Here is a 17,177-nt window from a genome sequence, read left to right as displayed (position 1 = left end):
TCTGGCAAATGCCAAACGTCCTGCACGGTGTTGGGCCGTAAGCACAACCCCCACCTGTGGACGTCGGGTCCTCATACCACCCTCATGGAGTCTGTTTCTGACCGTTTGAACAGACACATGCACATTTGTGGCCTGCTGGAGGTCATTTTGCAGGGCTCTGGCAGTGCTCCTCCTTGGTAGCGCCTCCATGCTCTGGACACTACGCTGACAGACACAGCAAACCTTCTTGCCACAGCTCGCATTGATGTGCCATCCTGGATGAGCTGCACTACCTGAGCTACTTGTGTGGGTTGTAGACTCCGTCTCATGCTACCACTAGAGTGAAAGCACCGCCAGCATTCAAAAGTGACCAAAACATCAGCCAGGAAGCATAGAAACTGAGAAGTGGTCTGTGGTCACCACCTGCAGAACCATTCCTTTATTGGGGGTGTCTTGCTAATTGCCTATAATTTCCACCTGTTGTCTATTCCATTTGCACAACAGCATGTGAAATTTGTCAGTCAGTGTTGCTTCCTAAGTGGACAGTTTGATTTCACAGAAGTGTGATTGACTTGGAGTTACATTGTGTTGTTTATGTGTTCCCTTTATTTTTTTGAGCAGTGTACATTTAAACTCAGTTTTTCACAATTCCTGACATTTATTCCCAGTAAAAATTCCCTGTCTTAGGTCAGTTAGGATAACCACTTTATTTTAAGAATGTGAAACGTCAGAATAATAGTTGAATTCAGCTTTTATTTCTTTCATCACATTCCCAGTGGGTCAGAAGTTTACATACACTCATTTAGTATTTGGTAGCATTGCCTTTAAATTGTTTAACTTGGGCCAAACGTGTCGGGTAGCCTTCCACAACCTTCCCACAATAAGTTGGGTGAATTCTGGCCCATTCCTCCTGACAGAGCTGGTGTAACTTAGTCAGGTTTGTAGGCCTCATTGCTCGCACACATTTTTTAAGTTCTACCCACAAATGTTCTATAGGGTTGAGGTCAGGGCTTTGTGATGGCCACTCCAATACCTTGACTTTGTTGTCCTTAAGCCATTTTGCCACAACTTTGTAAGTATGCTTGGGGTCATTGTCCATTTGGAAGACCCATTTGCAACCAAGCTTTAACTTCCTGACTGATGTCTTGAGATGTTGCTTCTATATATCCAAATAAATTTCCTACCTCATGATTCCATTTATTTTGTGAAGTGTACCAGTCCCTCCTGCAGCAAAGCACCCCCACAACATGATGCTGCCACCCCCGTGCTTCACGGTTGGAATGGTGTTCTTCAGCTTGCAAGCCTCCCCCTTTTTCCTCCAAACATATCGATGGCCATGATGGCCAAAGAGTTCTATTTTTGTTTCATCAGACCCGAGGACATTTCTCCAAAAAGTACGATCTTTGTCCCCATGTGCAGTTGCAAACCGTAGTCTGGCTTTTTTATGGCGGTTTCGGAGCAGTGGCTCTTCCTTGCTGAGCAGCCTTTCAGGTTATGTCAATATAGGACTCGTTTTACTGTGGATAAAAATACTTTTGTACCTGATTCCTCCAGGATCTTCACAAAGGTCCTTTGCTGTTGTTCTGGGATTGATTTGCAATTTCCGCACCAAAGTACGTTCATCTCTAGGAGACAGAACGCGTCTCCTTCCTGAGCGGTATGACGGCTGTGTGGTCCCATGGTGTTTATACTTGCGTACTATTGTTTGTACAGATGAACGTGGTACCTTCAGGATTTTGGAAATTGCTCCCAAGGATGAACCAGACTTGTGGAGGTCTACCATTTTTTTCCAGAGGTCTTGGCTGATTTATTTTGCTTTTCCCATGATGTCAAGCAAAGAGGCACTGAGTTTGAAGGTAGGCCTTGAAATACATCCACAGGTACACCTCCAATTGACTAAAAACAGCCTATCAGAAGCTTCTAAAGCCATGACATAATTTTCAGGAATTTTCCAAGCTGTTTAAATACACAGTCAACTTAGTGTATGTGTACATGAATCCACACACAAAACAATTGACCGACATCCGTTCATCTTTCAATCACCCACGTGGGTAAAACCAATGAGATGGCACGAGGGCATCTGCAAACCAATGAGGAGATGGGAGAGACAGGACTTGCAGCGCTTTCTGCTCCACAAATAGAAGCAACGCGAGTGGTGTGGTCAGCATGTTAGCTTTTCTGGCATCTTATTGAAGTTTCCTTTCACAATATTATTAATTTCATTTTTATACATGACCCTAAGCACGATAGGATGTTAGCTGCAATCATATCGCTAATGATTACTATTATTTATGTCCAGCTCACGAGGCCCATTGTTGATGTGAGGCCTGTGGCAATTGCCTCTGTCTAATGTTAAGTTCACCACTGCATAATGTATTGTGTTGAGATTCCCATTCACTACCCTAACCATCCGCTTTTGTAAGTTAGTCAAGACGTTTGATTCGCTACAATACACTTCCATAGTTGGTTTCATTCATTGGTTTGTATTTATTATGGATCCCCACTACCTGCTGCCTTCCTGGGGTCCAGCAAAATTAAGACAGTTTATACAGTTTCAAAAACATTACAATACATTCACAACACACTGTGTGCCCTCAGGCCCCTACCACATATCTACAGTACTAAATCCATGTGTATGTATGCATGTCTGTTTGTTGCTTCACAGTCCTCGCTGTTCCATAAGGTGTGTTTTTTTTTCTTTAACCTGTTTTTGAAATCAAATTTTACCGCTTGCATCAGTTACTTGATGTGGAATAGAGTTCCATGTAGTCATGGCTCGATGTAGTACTGTGCACCTCCCACAGTTTCTGATGAATTCAAGAACCTGCATCCAGTATGATGGAAGTTAGAGGTCGTTTTGTGTGAAAATGCTAATTAGCTTAGCGCAAAGACTCGAAGTCTACAGGAACAGCTAGCATGCTAACACTTTTGATCAGAACACAAGTGACAGATGCACAGATGGTGCCAAAACTGGCAGATATTCACCAACCTTACAGACATCAGGCTCAGAAGAATGTCATTGTTACAGTAATGGTAACAGACTATGTCCCAAATGGCACCCAATTCCCTACATAGTGCTGGTCAAAAGCAGTGCACTATAAAAGGGAATAAGGTGCAATTTGGGAGGCAAACATTAGTATACAGAGGACTTTATTGACTATAGCTCAGCATTCAACACCATAGTACCCTCCGGGCCACCCCCAGGTGGTGAAGGCAGGAAACATCTCCATTACACTGATCCTCAACACTGGGGGCCCACACGGGAGCGTACTGTCAGGAAAATAACCTCTCACTCAACATCAACAAAACAAAGGAGATGATAGTGGACTTCAGGAAACAGCAGAGGGAGCACCCCCCAGCCACATCAACGGAACAGCAGTGGAGAAGGTGGAAAGTTAAGTTCCTCGGCGTATAAATCACTGACAAACTCACACAGTGTGGTGAAGGCGGCGCAACAGCGCCTGTTCAACCTCAGGAGGCTGAAGAAATTTGGCTTGTCACCTAAAACCCTCACAAACTTTAACAGATGCACAATTGAGAGCATCCTGTCGGGCTGTATCACCGCCTGGTACGGCAACTGCACCGCCCACAACCGCAGGGCTCTCCAGAGGGTGGTGTGGTCTGCACAACGCGTCCGGGGGCAAAGTACCTGCCCTCCTGGACACCTACAGCACCCGACGTCACAGGAAGGCTAAAAAGATCATCAAGGACAACACCCACCTGAGCCACTGCCTGTTCACCACGCTACCATCCAGAAGGCAAGGTCAGTACAGGTCCATCAAAGCAGGGACCGAGAGACTGAAAAACAACTTCTATCTCAAAGCCATCAGACTGTTAAAACAGCCATCACTAGCTGCTGCCTACATACAGACTTGAAATCATTGGCCACTTTAATAATGGAACACTAGTCACTTTAATAATGCCACTTTAATAACGTTTACATATTTTGCATTACTCAGCTCATGTATATACTGCATTTAATACATCTATTGCATCTTAGCCTATGCCACTGTCTTGCTCATCCATATATTGTTATTCCATTCCTTAGTTAGATTTGTGTGTATTAGGTATTTGTTGTGGAATTGTTAGATATTACTTGTTAGATATTGCTGCACTGTCGGAACTAGAAGCACAAGCATTTTGCTACACTCGCAATAACATCTGCTAATCATGTGTACGTGGCCAATACAATTTAATTTGAGGACTAGTCAGGCAATCTCTCTGGATTCCATTTTAGGCTGTAATACATCTTACGTCACTCGTAAAATCCTAAACACATCGGCTAGATTCACATGGTCAACAAACCCTACTTCCATCATTTGCATTATTGCTCAAAGGCATAGATACTACTGTTGAAATGCTTCTTGGACTCCTATTCTTCAAAAACTAAGTAAAACTGGTTGTGTCACTACAATGGAAACATAACATGATACATTTCCTTTTCTGCCACTGTGCCCTTCATAGCTACAAGTAGTCAATTTCCGCCATCTCCAGATACTTTGTGATGTAGTCCAATATGACCTTCTCATTGGCTGCATCTTTTAAATAAAAGTGAGCTCCAGGTAGCATTTGCACTGTAAAATCTCCAGATGATATGTCTTTCCATGCTGTTAAATGAGAAAAGGGAAAGACACATACCACATTTACAGTTGCAATGGAAACAGATCACAATTCGCTATCAGCAACTAAAGTTCTAAAGCAACTTCAAAAGGACCACAGAATTGATGAAGAGTTCTCTGAAGACCTTACACAAACAGCCAGGAACCTACAGCTGAACTGTGCTCATCACTTAGGACTTAATGGCCATGTTTCTTTACACAGGTGCAGTACTCATAGTCATGCAATTTGTGTTAATCACAGGGTGTTACAGCAGTGTAACTTATGGAGAGAATCGCTAGACATCACATGGAAAGCAGACATGCACGAGACATCAGAGCTCTGACCTTGTAAGTCATGAGGCATGTCCTGCTTTCCATCGAAGCATGTGACTGGGCATGAGAGAGGACTCTCTGGCCTGTCACACCTGGAACACAAGAACAATCTTTATTACATATTTATACATGTGTAATAATGTATACAAAAGCAGCTCAAACAGACCATGTTAGAATTAAAGAGCGACTGCCTTTAAAAAGCAACGAATCCCTTTGAAAACGGGCTATGTAGAATCGATTAAAGTCAAAGTTATTTTTGTTATTAAGTCAGTCTCATCTAAAATGGAGTTTGGAACATCCGTGCGCCACAATGGGTAAATTTAATTTGACTGTCTATTTTCCCACTAACATGTGGTGAACAGCTGCGATGATTGCACTCCATCCAATAGCATAGACAGCGAAACAGACCTGCCCAGCAGCTCCGACTGATTAAGACATGTTGCACTTTCTTTTTTTTTTTTACTTGAGAAATACCCCAAATAATTACTCAACTAAAACATCCGACAAAAAACGGCAACATTTATTACAGATTTCTTGAATTATCTTAGATTCATTCTGAAGATTTTGAGGAATTGAAATAGGCTACAGTGTCTCATTGGGGCCAAACATTAACAGACCGCGGAATCGGTCAGGAAACACACCTCCAAGACTGAAATCTTGTTTTTCTAATGAGAAACAGAAAAACACACGCGCCAATCGGCGTGTTCAGATGCTCTTTAACTTCATAGCCATTGAATTATACAGTGCATTATAGGGAAATAATGCACGCTCTAGATTGCCCTTCTTGACAATCAGAATTGAGTATTCAACAATGCCATGGTATAAGGCGCAATAAACGTGTTGCTAATTAACATTTACAGGCCAGAGATGCTAATAGAATGTGCGTCCCAATAATATCTCCCTACTTCTGAAGTGTGCACTTGTTCACTACTAGGGGAAATTTCCACCATATTTCTTATACCAGCAATTTCCTTTCAAATTAGTGAAAGTGCACACTTTGGGAGGAAAGAGAGAATTGTGACAAAGTTAGAGATGCCCACCTGTAGTTCTCCACCACGTGGAGGTCGGCTTTCAGCGCAGGTAGGAAGAGCTTTACAACCTCAGGATTGGCCAGTAACTCGGGGGGAGTCCCACCAATCCTGGTCATCCACTGGAGGAACTCCTCATCTGATAAATCACTTCTCTTTGGGGCTTGGATACGCATCTCAGACTAGAAAGCAAGGAAAAACTAAAGGATGACTGCTTTAGGTCAGTACATTAAGTAATAGCATTTCAAAAGTTATCAGAAATGGCCATATGGTTACATGTCATACAAATGTCGTAGTAAAGTTGTATAAATGCTGTTCCGTTTTTACATGATTGCTATTATAGTACTCACGTAGGGTGCTGAGGCACCAGACAGGAAGATGTGAATTGGTTCCAACTTGTGGACTCTTTTCAAAGTATCTGCTATAGCAAAGCTGGTCATGGCGCCAAAGCTGTGACAGTGCAGAATAGCTATAAAAGGTAATCACAATTCTGACAACTTTGGATCAATAAAATGTAGCTTCAGATAAGAAAGGACCATGATGATTATAGAGCAAACAGTACCCTCAGTTTTTGATGGCACACTTAATTACTAACTGTACTCGTGACAACCTGATTTGGTTCTAGGTGAGGAGATTCATACCTAAGTGACACTGATGACATTTTTCTACTTGTACCTGTGGCCAAAGAGGGCAAATGGTTTCTCCTTGAGCACCGGCAGTAGCACATTGATGACCTCATCTACAATCTGCTCCATGCTTTGAAAGAAGGGCTCTTTGGCTCGAGCCTCCCTGCCAGGAAGTTTAACAGCAAACACTAGCAAAGAAAAAAGTGGGAGATAGAAAATGTCTTTAAAAACAGACAATGTTTCTCCTTCCCCTTCACTAAACCTACTGCTCATGAATCGTGATGCAATTTCAATTAACCAATCCTATTTTTATAATATAAATTAGAGCCCGACCGATATGGGTTTCTTGGGTCCGATGTTGATTTTAGGGAGGAAAAAGTCACTGATTATCAAAAAAAAAAATTAAAGGTGGAATGAAAAACAACGTTCTTTTTTTTTTTTACACAAACTGTGCTCCAAAGGATTAACAGATACTATAAAGGATGATTTCTTAACTAAATATTAAAAATGTGGTTTACATCAAAAAGCTACTAAATCCTCCATAAATACAAAACACTTGTTCAGTTTACCTTCTTAGGTAGAACTTAAAGATTTGTCCATCTATAGCAGAGGATAAAAATGCAGAATTGTTTTGTTGCTGAAGCACCACAAGCAAACTATTAATTAAACAAGGGATGAATGAATTACACTTAGTCTCAAATCTGAAACTTCACTGTTCACAAGTTCACAACCTATGCAGTGAAATGCAGTTCATGTCACCACTAGGTGTCAGTATTTGTTTTGAGTAGATTCAATGCAGTGCTTTCAAATCAAACTTTATTTGTCACATGCGCCGAATACAACAAGTGTAGACTTTACCGTGAAATGCTTAATTACAAGCCCTTAACCAACAGTGCAGTTCAAGAAGGGTTAAGAAAATATTTACCAAGTAGACTAAAATAAAAAGAAACACAATAAGAATTACGAGGCTATATACAGGGGGCTCTGGTACCGAGTCAGTGTGCAGGGGTACAGGTTAGTTGAGGTAATTTCTATATGTAGGTGGTGGTGAAGTGACTATGCATAGATAATAAACAGTGAGTAGGAGCAGTGTACAAAAGGGGGGGGGGGTCAATGTAAATTGTCCGGTGGCGATTTTATAAATTGTTCAGCAGTCTTATGGCTTGGGGGTAGAAGCTGTTGAGGAGCCTTTTGGTCCTAGACTTGGTGCTCCAGTACCGCTTGCCATGTGGTAGCAAAGAAAACAGTCTATGACTTGGGTGACTGGAGTCTTTCCTCTGACACAGCCTATTGTATAGGTCCTGGATGGCAGGAAGCTTGGCCCCAGTGATGTACTGGGCCGTTCGCACTACCCTCTGTAGTGTCTTAAGGTCAGCTGCCGAGCAGTTGCCATACCAGGCGGTGATGCAACCGGTCAGGATGCTCTCGATGGTGCAGCTGTAGAACCTTGAGGATCTGGGGACCCATGCCAAATCTTTTAAGTCTCCTGAGGGGGGGAAAGGTTTTGTTGTGCCCTCGTCACAACTGTTTTGGTATGTTTGGACCATGATAGTTCATCGGTGATGTGGACACCAAGGAACTTGAAACTCTCGACCCGCTCCACTACAGCCCAGTTGCAGAGGGAGGTGTTTAGGCCCAGAGTCCTTAGCTTAGTGATCATGGGCACTATGGGGTTGAACGCTGAGCTGTAGTCAATGAACAGCATTCTCACATAGGTGTTCCTTTTGTCAATAGTCAAAGGTCATGTAAGCAAACACTTTATGGAAACCTTGCATTGAGATCTTGGTTAGTGCACATGCTAGCTGTTCATTACGCCAATGATTTCTTACAGAAACCATAATGTAAATTACACTGATATTCAATACAACATGTATTGGCTATACACTGAGTGTACAAAACATTAGGAACACCTTCCTAATATTGTGTAGCACCCCTTTTTGCCCTCAGAATAGCCTCAATTTGACAGGGCATGAACTCTACAAGGTGCTAAAAGCGTTCCACAGGGATGCTGGCCCATGTTGACTCCAATGCTTCCCACAGTTGTGTCAAGTTGGCTGGATGTCCTTTGGGTGTTGGACCATTCTTGATACACACAGGAAACTGTTGCGTTGCGGTTCATGACACACTCAAACCGGTGCGCCTGGCACCTACTACCATAACCCGTTCAAAGGCACTTAAATCTTTTGGCTTGCCGATTCACCCTCTGAATGGCACACGCACAATCCATGTCGCAGGAGTCTCAAGGCTTAAAAATCCATCTTTAAAACTGTCTCCCCCCTTTATCTACACTGATTTAAGAGGATTCAACAAGTGACATCAATAAAGGATCATAGCTTCACCTGTTCAGTCCATGTCATGGAAAGTGCAGGTGTCAATGTTTTGTACACTCAGTGTATATTTCAACTGCAAATGGTATACACTGATGACTGAAAACGTTAACCGTTTTCCTGCGTTTTAGTCATACACCTAATTTAGCTGTCTATCTCATGATTGCAAGCACATGACCCGGATGATAGATCTGCGCCAACTATCTTGCAGTTTGTGGAAAACTAACTAAATAAGCCCACTAACATAATAGGCCGACACAGTAAGTGCTATTTTTGTATCAAGGAGTGTTCACTTTGGCGCCAGTCCAGTGTTCGCACATGAGTAGCACAGAGATTGCTAGCTAGGTTAACTACTTATATACACACACACACACACGTATGTGGACAACCCTTCACATTAGTGGATTCGGCTATTTCAGCCACACCCATTGCTGACAGGTGTATAAAATCGAGTACACAGCCATCTCCATAAACAAACATTGGCAGTAGAATGAGCAGTGACGTTCAACGTGCCACCATCATAGGATGCAACCTTTCCAACACAACAAGTCATCCGTCAAATTTCTGCCCTGCTAGAGTTGCCCCAATCAACTGTGCTGTTATTGTGAAGTGGAAACGTCTAGAAGCAACAACGGCTCAGCCGCAAAGTGGTAGGCCACACAAGCTCACAGAACAGGACGCCCAGTGCTGAAGCGCGTTAAAATAGTCTGTTCTCAGTTACAACACTCACTCCGAGTTCCAAACTCCCTCTGGAAGCAACGCCAGCACAGTAACTGTTGGTCGGCAGCTTCATGAAATGGATTTCCACAGGCGAGCAGCCACACAACCCTAAGATCACCATGCGCAATGCCAAGCGTCGGCTGGGGTAGTTTAACCTGTTTGGGCTAGGGGGCAGTATTGAGAATTTTGGAAAAAATATGTGCCCATTTTTAACTGCCTCCTACACCAACTCAGAAGCTAGAATATGCATATTATTGTTCAGGTTTGGATAGAAAACACCCTAAAGTTTCTAAAACTGTTTGAATGGTGTCTGTGAGTATAACAGAACTCCTATGGCAGGCAAAAACCTGACAAGGTTTCATGCAGGAAGTGGCCTGTTTGACAAGGAGTCGTGCGTCTTGCATCTGTTTATTGAAGAGTAAGGATCTTAGCTGTAACGTGACAATTCCCAGGGCTCCAATAGGCTCTCAGGACCCGGGAAAATCATGAAGGTTGACGAGGCAGCCTCAGGCTGAAACAGATTATCACCTTATTCAAGTGTCCCATTAGGTGACAATGGAATGAGGCGCGTGCGCGATTAGCCCCCGTGGAGTATTTTAATTCGGCTGTTTAGTTTATTGCAGATTCCCGGTCGGAATATTATCGCTTTTCTACGAGATAAATGGCATAAAAATTGGTTTTAAACAGCGGTTGACATGCTTCGAAGTACGGTAATGGAATATTTTGACATTTTTTACCATTCGTATAGTGTCTAGAACGCACGAACAAAACGACGCTATTTGGATATAACTATGGATTATTTGGGACCAAACCTACATTTGTTATTGAAGTAGAAGTCCTGGGAGTGCATTCTGACGAAGAACAGGAAAGGTAAGAACATTTTTCTTATAGGAAATGTGATTATGGTGAAGGCTAATCTTGCCGGGTGTCTAAATAGCTAGCCGTGATGGCTGGGCTATGTACTTAGAATATTGCAAAATGTGCTTCATCCGAAAAGCTATTTTAAAATCGGACATATCGAGTGCATAGAGGAGTAATGTATCTATAATTCTTAAAATAATTGTTATGCTTTTTGTGAACGTTTATCGTGAGTAATTTAGCAAACTGTTAGTAAATTCCCCGGAAGTTTGCGGGGGGTATGCTTTTTCTGAACGTCACATGCTAATGTAAAAAGCTGTTTTTTGATATAAATATGAACTTGATTGAACAGACATGCATGTATTGTATAACATAATGTCCTATGTGTGTCATCTGATGAAGATCATAAAAGGTTAGTGCTGCATTTAGCTGTGGTTTGGGTTTTTGGTGACATTATATGCTAGCTTGAAAAATGGGTGTCTGATTATTTCTGGCTGGGCACTCTCCTGACATAATCTAATGTTTTGCATTCGTTGTAAAGCCTTTTTGAAATCGGACAGTGTGGTTAGATAAACGAGAGTCTTGTCTTTAAATAGCTGTAAAATAGTCATATGTTTGAGAAATTGAAGTAATAGTATTTCAAACGATTCAAAAATCGCGCCACTGGATTAGACTGGCTGTTACGTAGGTGGGACGAATTCGTCCCGCCTAGCCCATAGAGGTTAAAGCTCGCTGCCATTGGACTCTGGAGCAGTGGAAACGCGTTCTCTGGAGCGATAAATCACACTTCACCATCTGGCAGTCTGACAGACAAATCTGGGTTTGGCAGATGCCAGTGCATAGTGCCAACTGTAAAGTTTGGTGGAGGATGAATAATGGTCTGGGGATGTTTTGTTATGGTTCAGGCGAGGCCCCTTAGTTCCAGTGAAGGTTAATCTTAACGCTACAGCATACAATGACATTCTAGCCAATTCTGTGTTTCCAACTTTGTGGCAACAGTCCGGGGAAGGCCCTTTCCTTTTTCAGCATGACAATGCCCCTGTGCACAAAGCAAGGTCCATACAGAAATGGTTTGTCGAGATCAGTGTGGAAGAACTTGACTGACTTGAACCCAATCGAACACCTTTGGAATGAATTGGAACGCCGACTGCAAGCCAGGCCTAATCGCCCAACATCAGTCCCTGACCTCACTAATGCTCGTGGCTGAATGGAAGCAAGTCTCTGCAGCAATGTTCCAACATCTAGTGTAAAGCCTTCCCAGAAGAGTGGAGTCTGTTATACAGCAAAGGTGGGCCCAACTCCATATTAATGCCCATGATTTTGGAATGAGATGTTCGACAAGCAGGTGTCCACACACACTACATGCCCAAAGGTATCTTGCCGGCTAGATAGAGCCTAACTACATAGCTGTCTAGCTAGCCAGCTAACATTAACTAAGTGAGAATGGGATGAGGACAGGGCTGTTTGCTTGGTGAAGTGTACTTCTGATTATTTACTTATTCAAATATGCCGTCACTAGATGTGGCAAGCTACTCACCGTCAAACCACCATGCCTACTCTCTCTCTCGACTTAGGGCTGAATGTTGTTCAATAAGCAGCTCGTAGAGTGCCATCTTTAGGCAACCATTGAAAAATTCTAAAAATGACAGCAAATGAGAAGACCTACTGTATTCGTTACTTCTATGTATATAATATCGCAGGATTATATGCGGAATAAAGGCCGACAAATATTTCTGTGAAAGACTAATATTGGCCAACCAATTTATCGGTCGGGCTCTAAAAATAATAGTACCTTACGTAAAGCGCCTTTGGGTCTTTGAAAATGGCTATGTATTATTATTATTATTATCATCATCATCATTACCTTCAATGGAGGTGAGGATTTTCCCCCAGCGTGCATAGTGTATGGAGCCTCCACCTGCCCATGGGAAGCATATCAGCCTGGCCACGGCATCAGGTCTCTTACTGAAGCAGTTGATCACCTTGTCCATTCTACTGTATTTGACAAGAGAAATGAGGATAAGGATAATGTATGTATAATGTGGTAAAATTGAATATGCTATTTGCTAAGGCCAGCATCCTGGAGTCGTCTCTTCACTGTTGACCTCGAGACTGGTGTTTTGAGGGTACTATTTAATGAAGCTGCCAGTTGAGGACTTGAGGCATCTGATTGGTTTCTGATTGCCCAATGTCAAACAAACTAAAACGCCTAACAAAACCATGTGTTCATGCAAGTATTTGTTTATTGGAGAAAAAAAATGCTCATGTTTAATCCATTATTGATTATCAAGAAGCATAACTTGTCTCTCAAACTTCATATCACTTTCGTCTTCCAACAACATGCAGGAGAAAACAGCACAATAACCACTCGCTCTAACCACTCCGTCAATAGGGTAAATAAATTCAGTAGTCTTTATCCCTGGTATAGACTCGGGCCCTAATCAGCATGTTCTCATAAATGCGCTGACTACTCACATAATGTTTCAGACATATCAAGTTATGGTAAGCTACTGCGTGAGTATCATCGAATGTTCGCAGTCAAACCAATAATACTGCGTGCCTCCGGTTATTTTCCTGTTTTTGGTCCAGACTGGCACCACGTCACGAATGGAATCGGACCGAGACCACCCCCACAGTGCGTTGTTTTGGTGCGCTCCCGTGTGCTGATAGAGTTCACACCCGTCCAAACGAACCGAAATAAGGGCGAATATGCGAGAGTTCATAAAAAACGCTCGAAACCAATTTGGTGCGAAAGCCCCCTTAATTTCCTGTGCATCAGGATGCAAAGGACACACCAAAACGCAATATTTTTTATATATATATATATATATACCAGGTGCAATGTATAGGTTTATAAGCTACCGCAAACGAATCATGTTTGTTTGAATTCTGGTCACATTACTGCCAGATCCAGTTCTTACACTTGATGTAGCTTACTAAATCTCACGTCACTGAAGAATTTCTAAGAGTAAACTAGTATGTCATACTGTAAATACCTGTTAAATAGACGTGGCACTTCACATTTTCTCAAAGCATTTCCTTCAATTTTAAAGCTTCCTGGTTCTTCTCTTCCTGTTCTTCTTCTTAGCGAATTGGCTGGCAGATCGCATCCAACTTTTAGATGCATACACTGCCACCTATTGTGCTGGTGTGTGAGGCCATTCACGGCCAACCGACATCAAATTCCTAATAAGGTAATAAATACAAAATTGGGAAAAAGGAAAATTGCCCTGACAACTATTAGCCCTCTCTAAAAAACACCAACCCATTCCACTATTTAACCCTATCTAGTCCTATTCCAGAACCAATGGAGGCTACTGAAGGGGAGGACAGCTCATAATAATGGCTGGAACGGTGCAAATGGAATGGCATCAATCACATGGAAACCATGTGTTTGATGTATTTGATACCATTCCACCCATTGTGCTCCAGTCATTAACACGAGCCTGTCTTCCCCAATTAAGGTGGCACCAACCTCCTGTGTCAGAACACTATCACTCAACACCCCCTGCAGCTGTTCTGCAGCAAATCCTTACAGTCCCAAGTATTTCCCTGCCTCTGCTACCACAGCCCTGGTTCTTCTCTTCTTCAGGTTTGGTTAGTAAACGGATGCTGAAATAGATCAAAAGTGCCATCTGAAGTCTGGAGTGTGGAATTGCATGGTAAATAATTAATTTAATATAATTGATATATATTCTATTAAATAAATAAAGAACTTAATTATGGATGTACAGTACTATATATCATATTAAATATATAAATAACTTAATTACAGATGTACAGTACTATATCATATTAAATATATAAATAACTTAATTATGGATGTACAGTACTATATATTATATTAAATATATAAATAACTTAATTATAGATGTACAGTACTCTATATTAAATATATAAATAACTTATTTATAGATGTACTATATATTAAATATATAAATAACTTAATTACAGATGTACAGTACTATATATCATATTAAATATATAAATAACTTAATTATGGATGTACAGTACTATATACCATATTAAATATATAAATAATGTTATTCTGGATGCATAGTACTGAGGCCAGTGATAAAGTTTGGACTAGAGATGGAAGTGTGTTTTGTCCCTATGCATTGCATTGTCAAATCCCTTATACATAAAGGATCACTGACAACGTTTTTCTTTCACAAAGTGTAATTCTCTTTCAGTCGATTTGGTTCGACATCTCACTATGGGACATGCCCTCTTTTGTGGGTCATTGGTTGAAGCCTTATTCAATCATGCCTAACAGGCCAATCAGCGCATTCTGGGTGTAGGGGAGAACGAGTATGTTTATCCCATTTTTACAATCAGCATCACTCCATCAAGGGAAATATACTATTCTTTCTAACAAAGATATGTAAGGGATAAATGCCAAGGTTCTGTACATTAGACGTTCTGTACATTAGACGTTCTGTACATTAGACGTGCTGATATACATTAATGTACAGAACAGAGGCGTTTATCCCCCTTATACCACAGTTGCCCCCAAAAAATATTAAAGCACACATTTACCGGTATTAAAACTTATTTTTTGGGCCTCCTTAGTGGCATAGCGGTTAGTACAGACCCGGGTTTCCTTGTCCCATTGCGCTTTCTGAACGATGTTTCCTCCGACACATTGGTGCGGCTGGCTTCCCGGTTAAACTGGCGGGTGTTAAGGAGTGCGTTTAAGCGGGTCATGTTTCGGAGGACGCATGAATCCACCTTCACCTCTCCCAAGCCCGTTGGGGAGTTGCAGCGATGAGACAAGATCGAAACTTTTTTTGTTGTTGATATTTTCATACTTTTTATAAGCAAATTAATACTTACTCATCTATTGATTGCTAGAGACGCGACCCAGTCGTTCGTTAGATTAGTTTGATCTTTACAAACATGACCCAGTCGTTAGTTCTTTATGTTCCGTTGCCATGCTCAGTGGCAAAGTTCTTATCCCTTGCTTGCTGCTAGCTAGCCAACTAGCTACAGCTACCAGAGTATGTGAGCTGGAGTGGAGCAAGGAGTGGAGCATGCCCAATTTGACTAGAGTCTGGAGCGAGTTTCGCAAAGGCTGAAGCATCGGCCTTCTAGCCCACTCCAATTTCGCTCCAGTAGCGCTTACTTCACTTAATTAGCTCAGCGCATGCCCGGCCCAGCATGCATTTGTAGGCTACTTGTGTGCTGCTATAGCACCTTGCTTAAGGTACTGTCATGGAGTTTGCTAAATATTTTCATAAAGAAACTGATAAAACACTCAGGTGCAAAATCAAGGTGACTTACAAAGATGAGGACCAAGAGCAAGAGAGGGAGTGTGGTGATGTAACTAAAGGCGCTGCTGCGCCTTCTTCACCACGCTGTCTGTGTGGTTGGACCATTTCAGTTTGTCCGTGATGTGTACGCCGAGGAACTTAGAACTTTCCACCTTCTCCACTACTGTCCCGTCGATGTGGATAGGGGGCTGCTCCCTCTGCTGTTTCCTGAAGTCCACGATCAGCTCCTTTGTTTTATTGACATTGAGTGTGAGGTTATTTTCCTGACACCACACTCCAAGGGCCCTCATCTCCTCTCTGTAGGCTGTCTCGTTGTTGTTGGTAATCAAGCCTACCAGTGTAGTGACTTCTGCAAACTTGATGACTGAGTTGGAGGCGTGCAAGACCACGCAGCCATGGGTGAACAGGGTGTACAGGAGAGGGCTGAGAAAGCACCCTTGTGGGGCCTCAGTGTTGAGGATCAACGAGGTGGAGATGTTGTTTCCTACCCTCACCACCTGGGGGCGGTCCGTCAGGAAGTCCAGGATCCAGTTGCACAGGGCAGGGTCGAGACCCAGGGTCTTGAGCTTAATGATGAGTTTGGAGGGTACTATGGTGTTAAATGCTGAGCTGTAGTCGATGAACAGCATTCTCACATAGGTATTCCTCTTGTCCAGATGGGTTAGGGCAGTGTGCAGTGTGATTGGGATTGCATCGTCTGTGGACCTATTGGGGCGGTAAGCAAATTGGAATGGGTCTAGGGTGTCAGGTAGGGTGGAGGTGATATGATCCTTGACTAGTCTCTCAAAGCACTTCATGATGACGGAAGTGAGTGCTACGGGGTGATAGTCATTTAGCTCAGTTACCTTAGCTTTCTTGGGAACAGACCATATACCACGAATATAACAAAACATTTATTTTTACTCAAGTATCCAGGCACGACAGGCCTTATTGCTTAAATATTTCAGGATGTTGTGCATCCCTGGAGATTATCAGAGTTCATGTAAACATTACAGTTTTGAAAACATGGCTTTTCCTCAAAAAAAGGGCTCTCTTGGCACAACTTATGGGGTAAATTGAGCTGGGGGACAGAGTTAGTTAAGCCTCAGACACATTTCTCTACTGAATGAAATATTACCGCAACCTTTTTAAAACCTTGTCTATCTTTTTTCCCAAGCACAATCAACACAATTACAATCGCTTTTTGTCTTTTAGTAATTTTAAGCATCTTTTAACTCAGGCTTAACACCTAACAAACACTTTGTACATGCAGTTCTTGACACAAACCAGTGCGCCTGGCACCTACTACCATTCACCCTCTGAATGGCACACATACACAATCCATGTCTCAAGGCTTAAAAATCCTTAAAAATCCTTCTTTAATCTGTCTCCTCCCCTTCATCTACACTGATTGAAGTGGATTTAACAAGTGACATCAATAAGGGATCATAGCTTT

At 42.2% G+C, this 17,177-nt stretch overlaps 1 protein-coding gene across 1 annotated transcript; it reads right to left on the bottom strand.

Annotated features, from left to right (window-relative positions):
• Nucleotides 1–3,896: 3,896 nt before the first annotated feature.
• Nucleotides 3,897–13,509, bottom strand: olah (oleoyl-ACP hydrolase). Its single transcript, NM_001141261.1, is given in 7 exon segments — nucleotides 3,897–4,586; nucleotides 4,923–5,002; nucleotides 5,951–6,120; nucleotides 6,289–6,388; nucleotides 6,614–6,752; nucleotides 12,334–12,464; nucleotides 13,466–13,509. Coding segments are annotated over 6 exon segments (759 nt in total). The 5' UTR covers nucleotides 12,461–12,464; nucleotides 13,466–13,509; the 3' UTR covers nucleotides 3,897–4,443.
• Between the last annotated feature and the right edge of the window lie 3,668 nt (nucleotides 13,510–17,177).

This window comes from Salmo salar, chromosome 27 (assembly GCF_965601325.2).
Source record: "Salmo salar chromosome 27, fSalSal1, whole genome shotgun sequence".
NCBI lineage: Eukaryota > Metazoa > Chordata > Actinopteri > Salmoniformes > Salmonidae > Salmo > Salmo salar.
The sequence above is the reverse complement of the archived record's forward strand: the minus strand, read 5'-3'. Positions and strand labels throughout refer to the sequence as shown.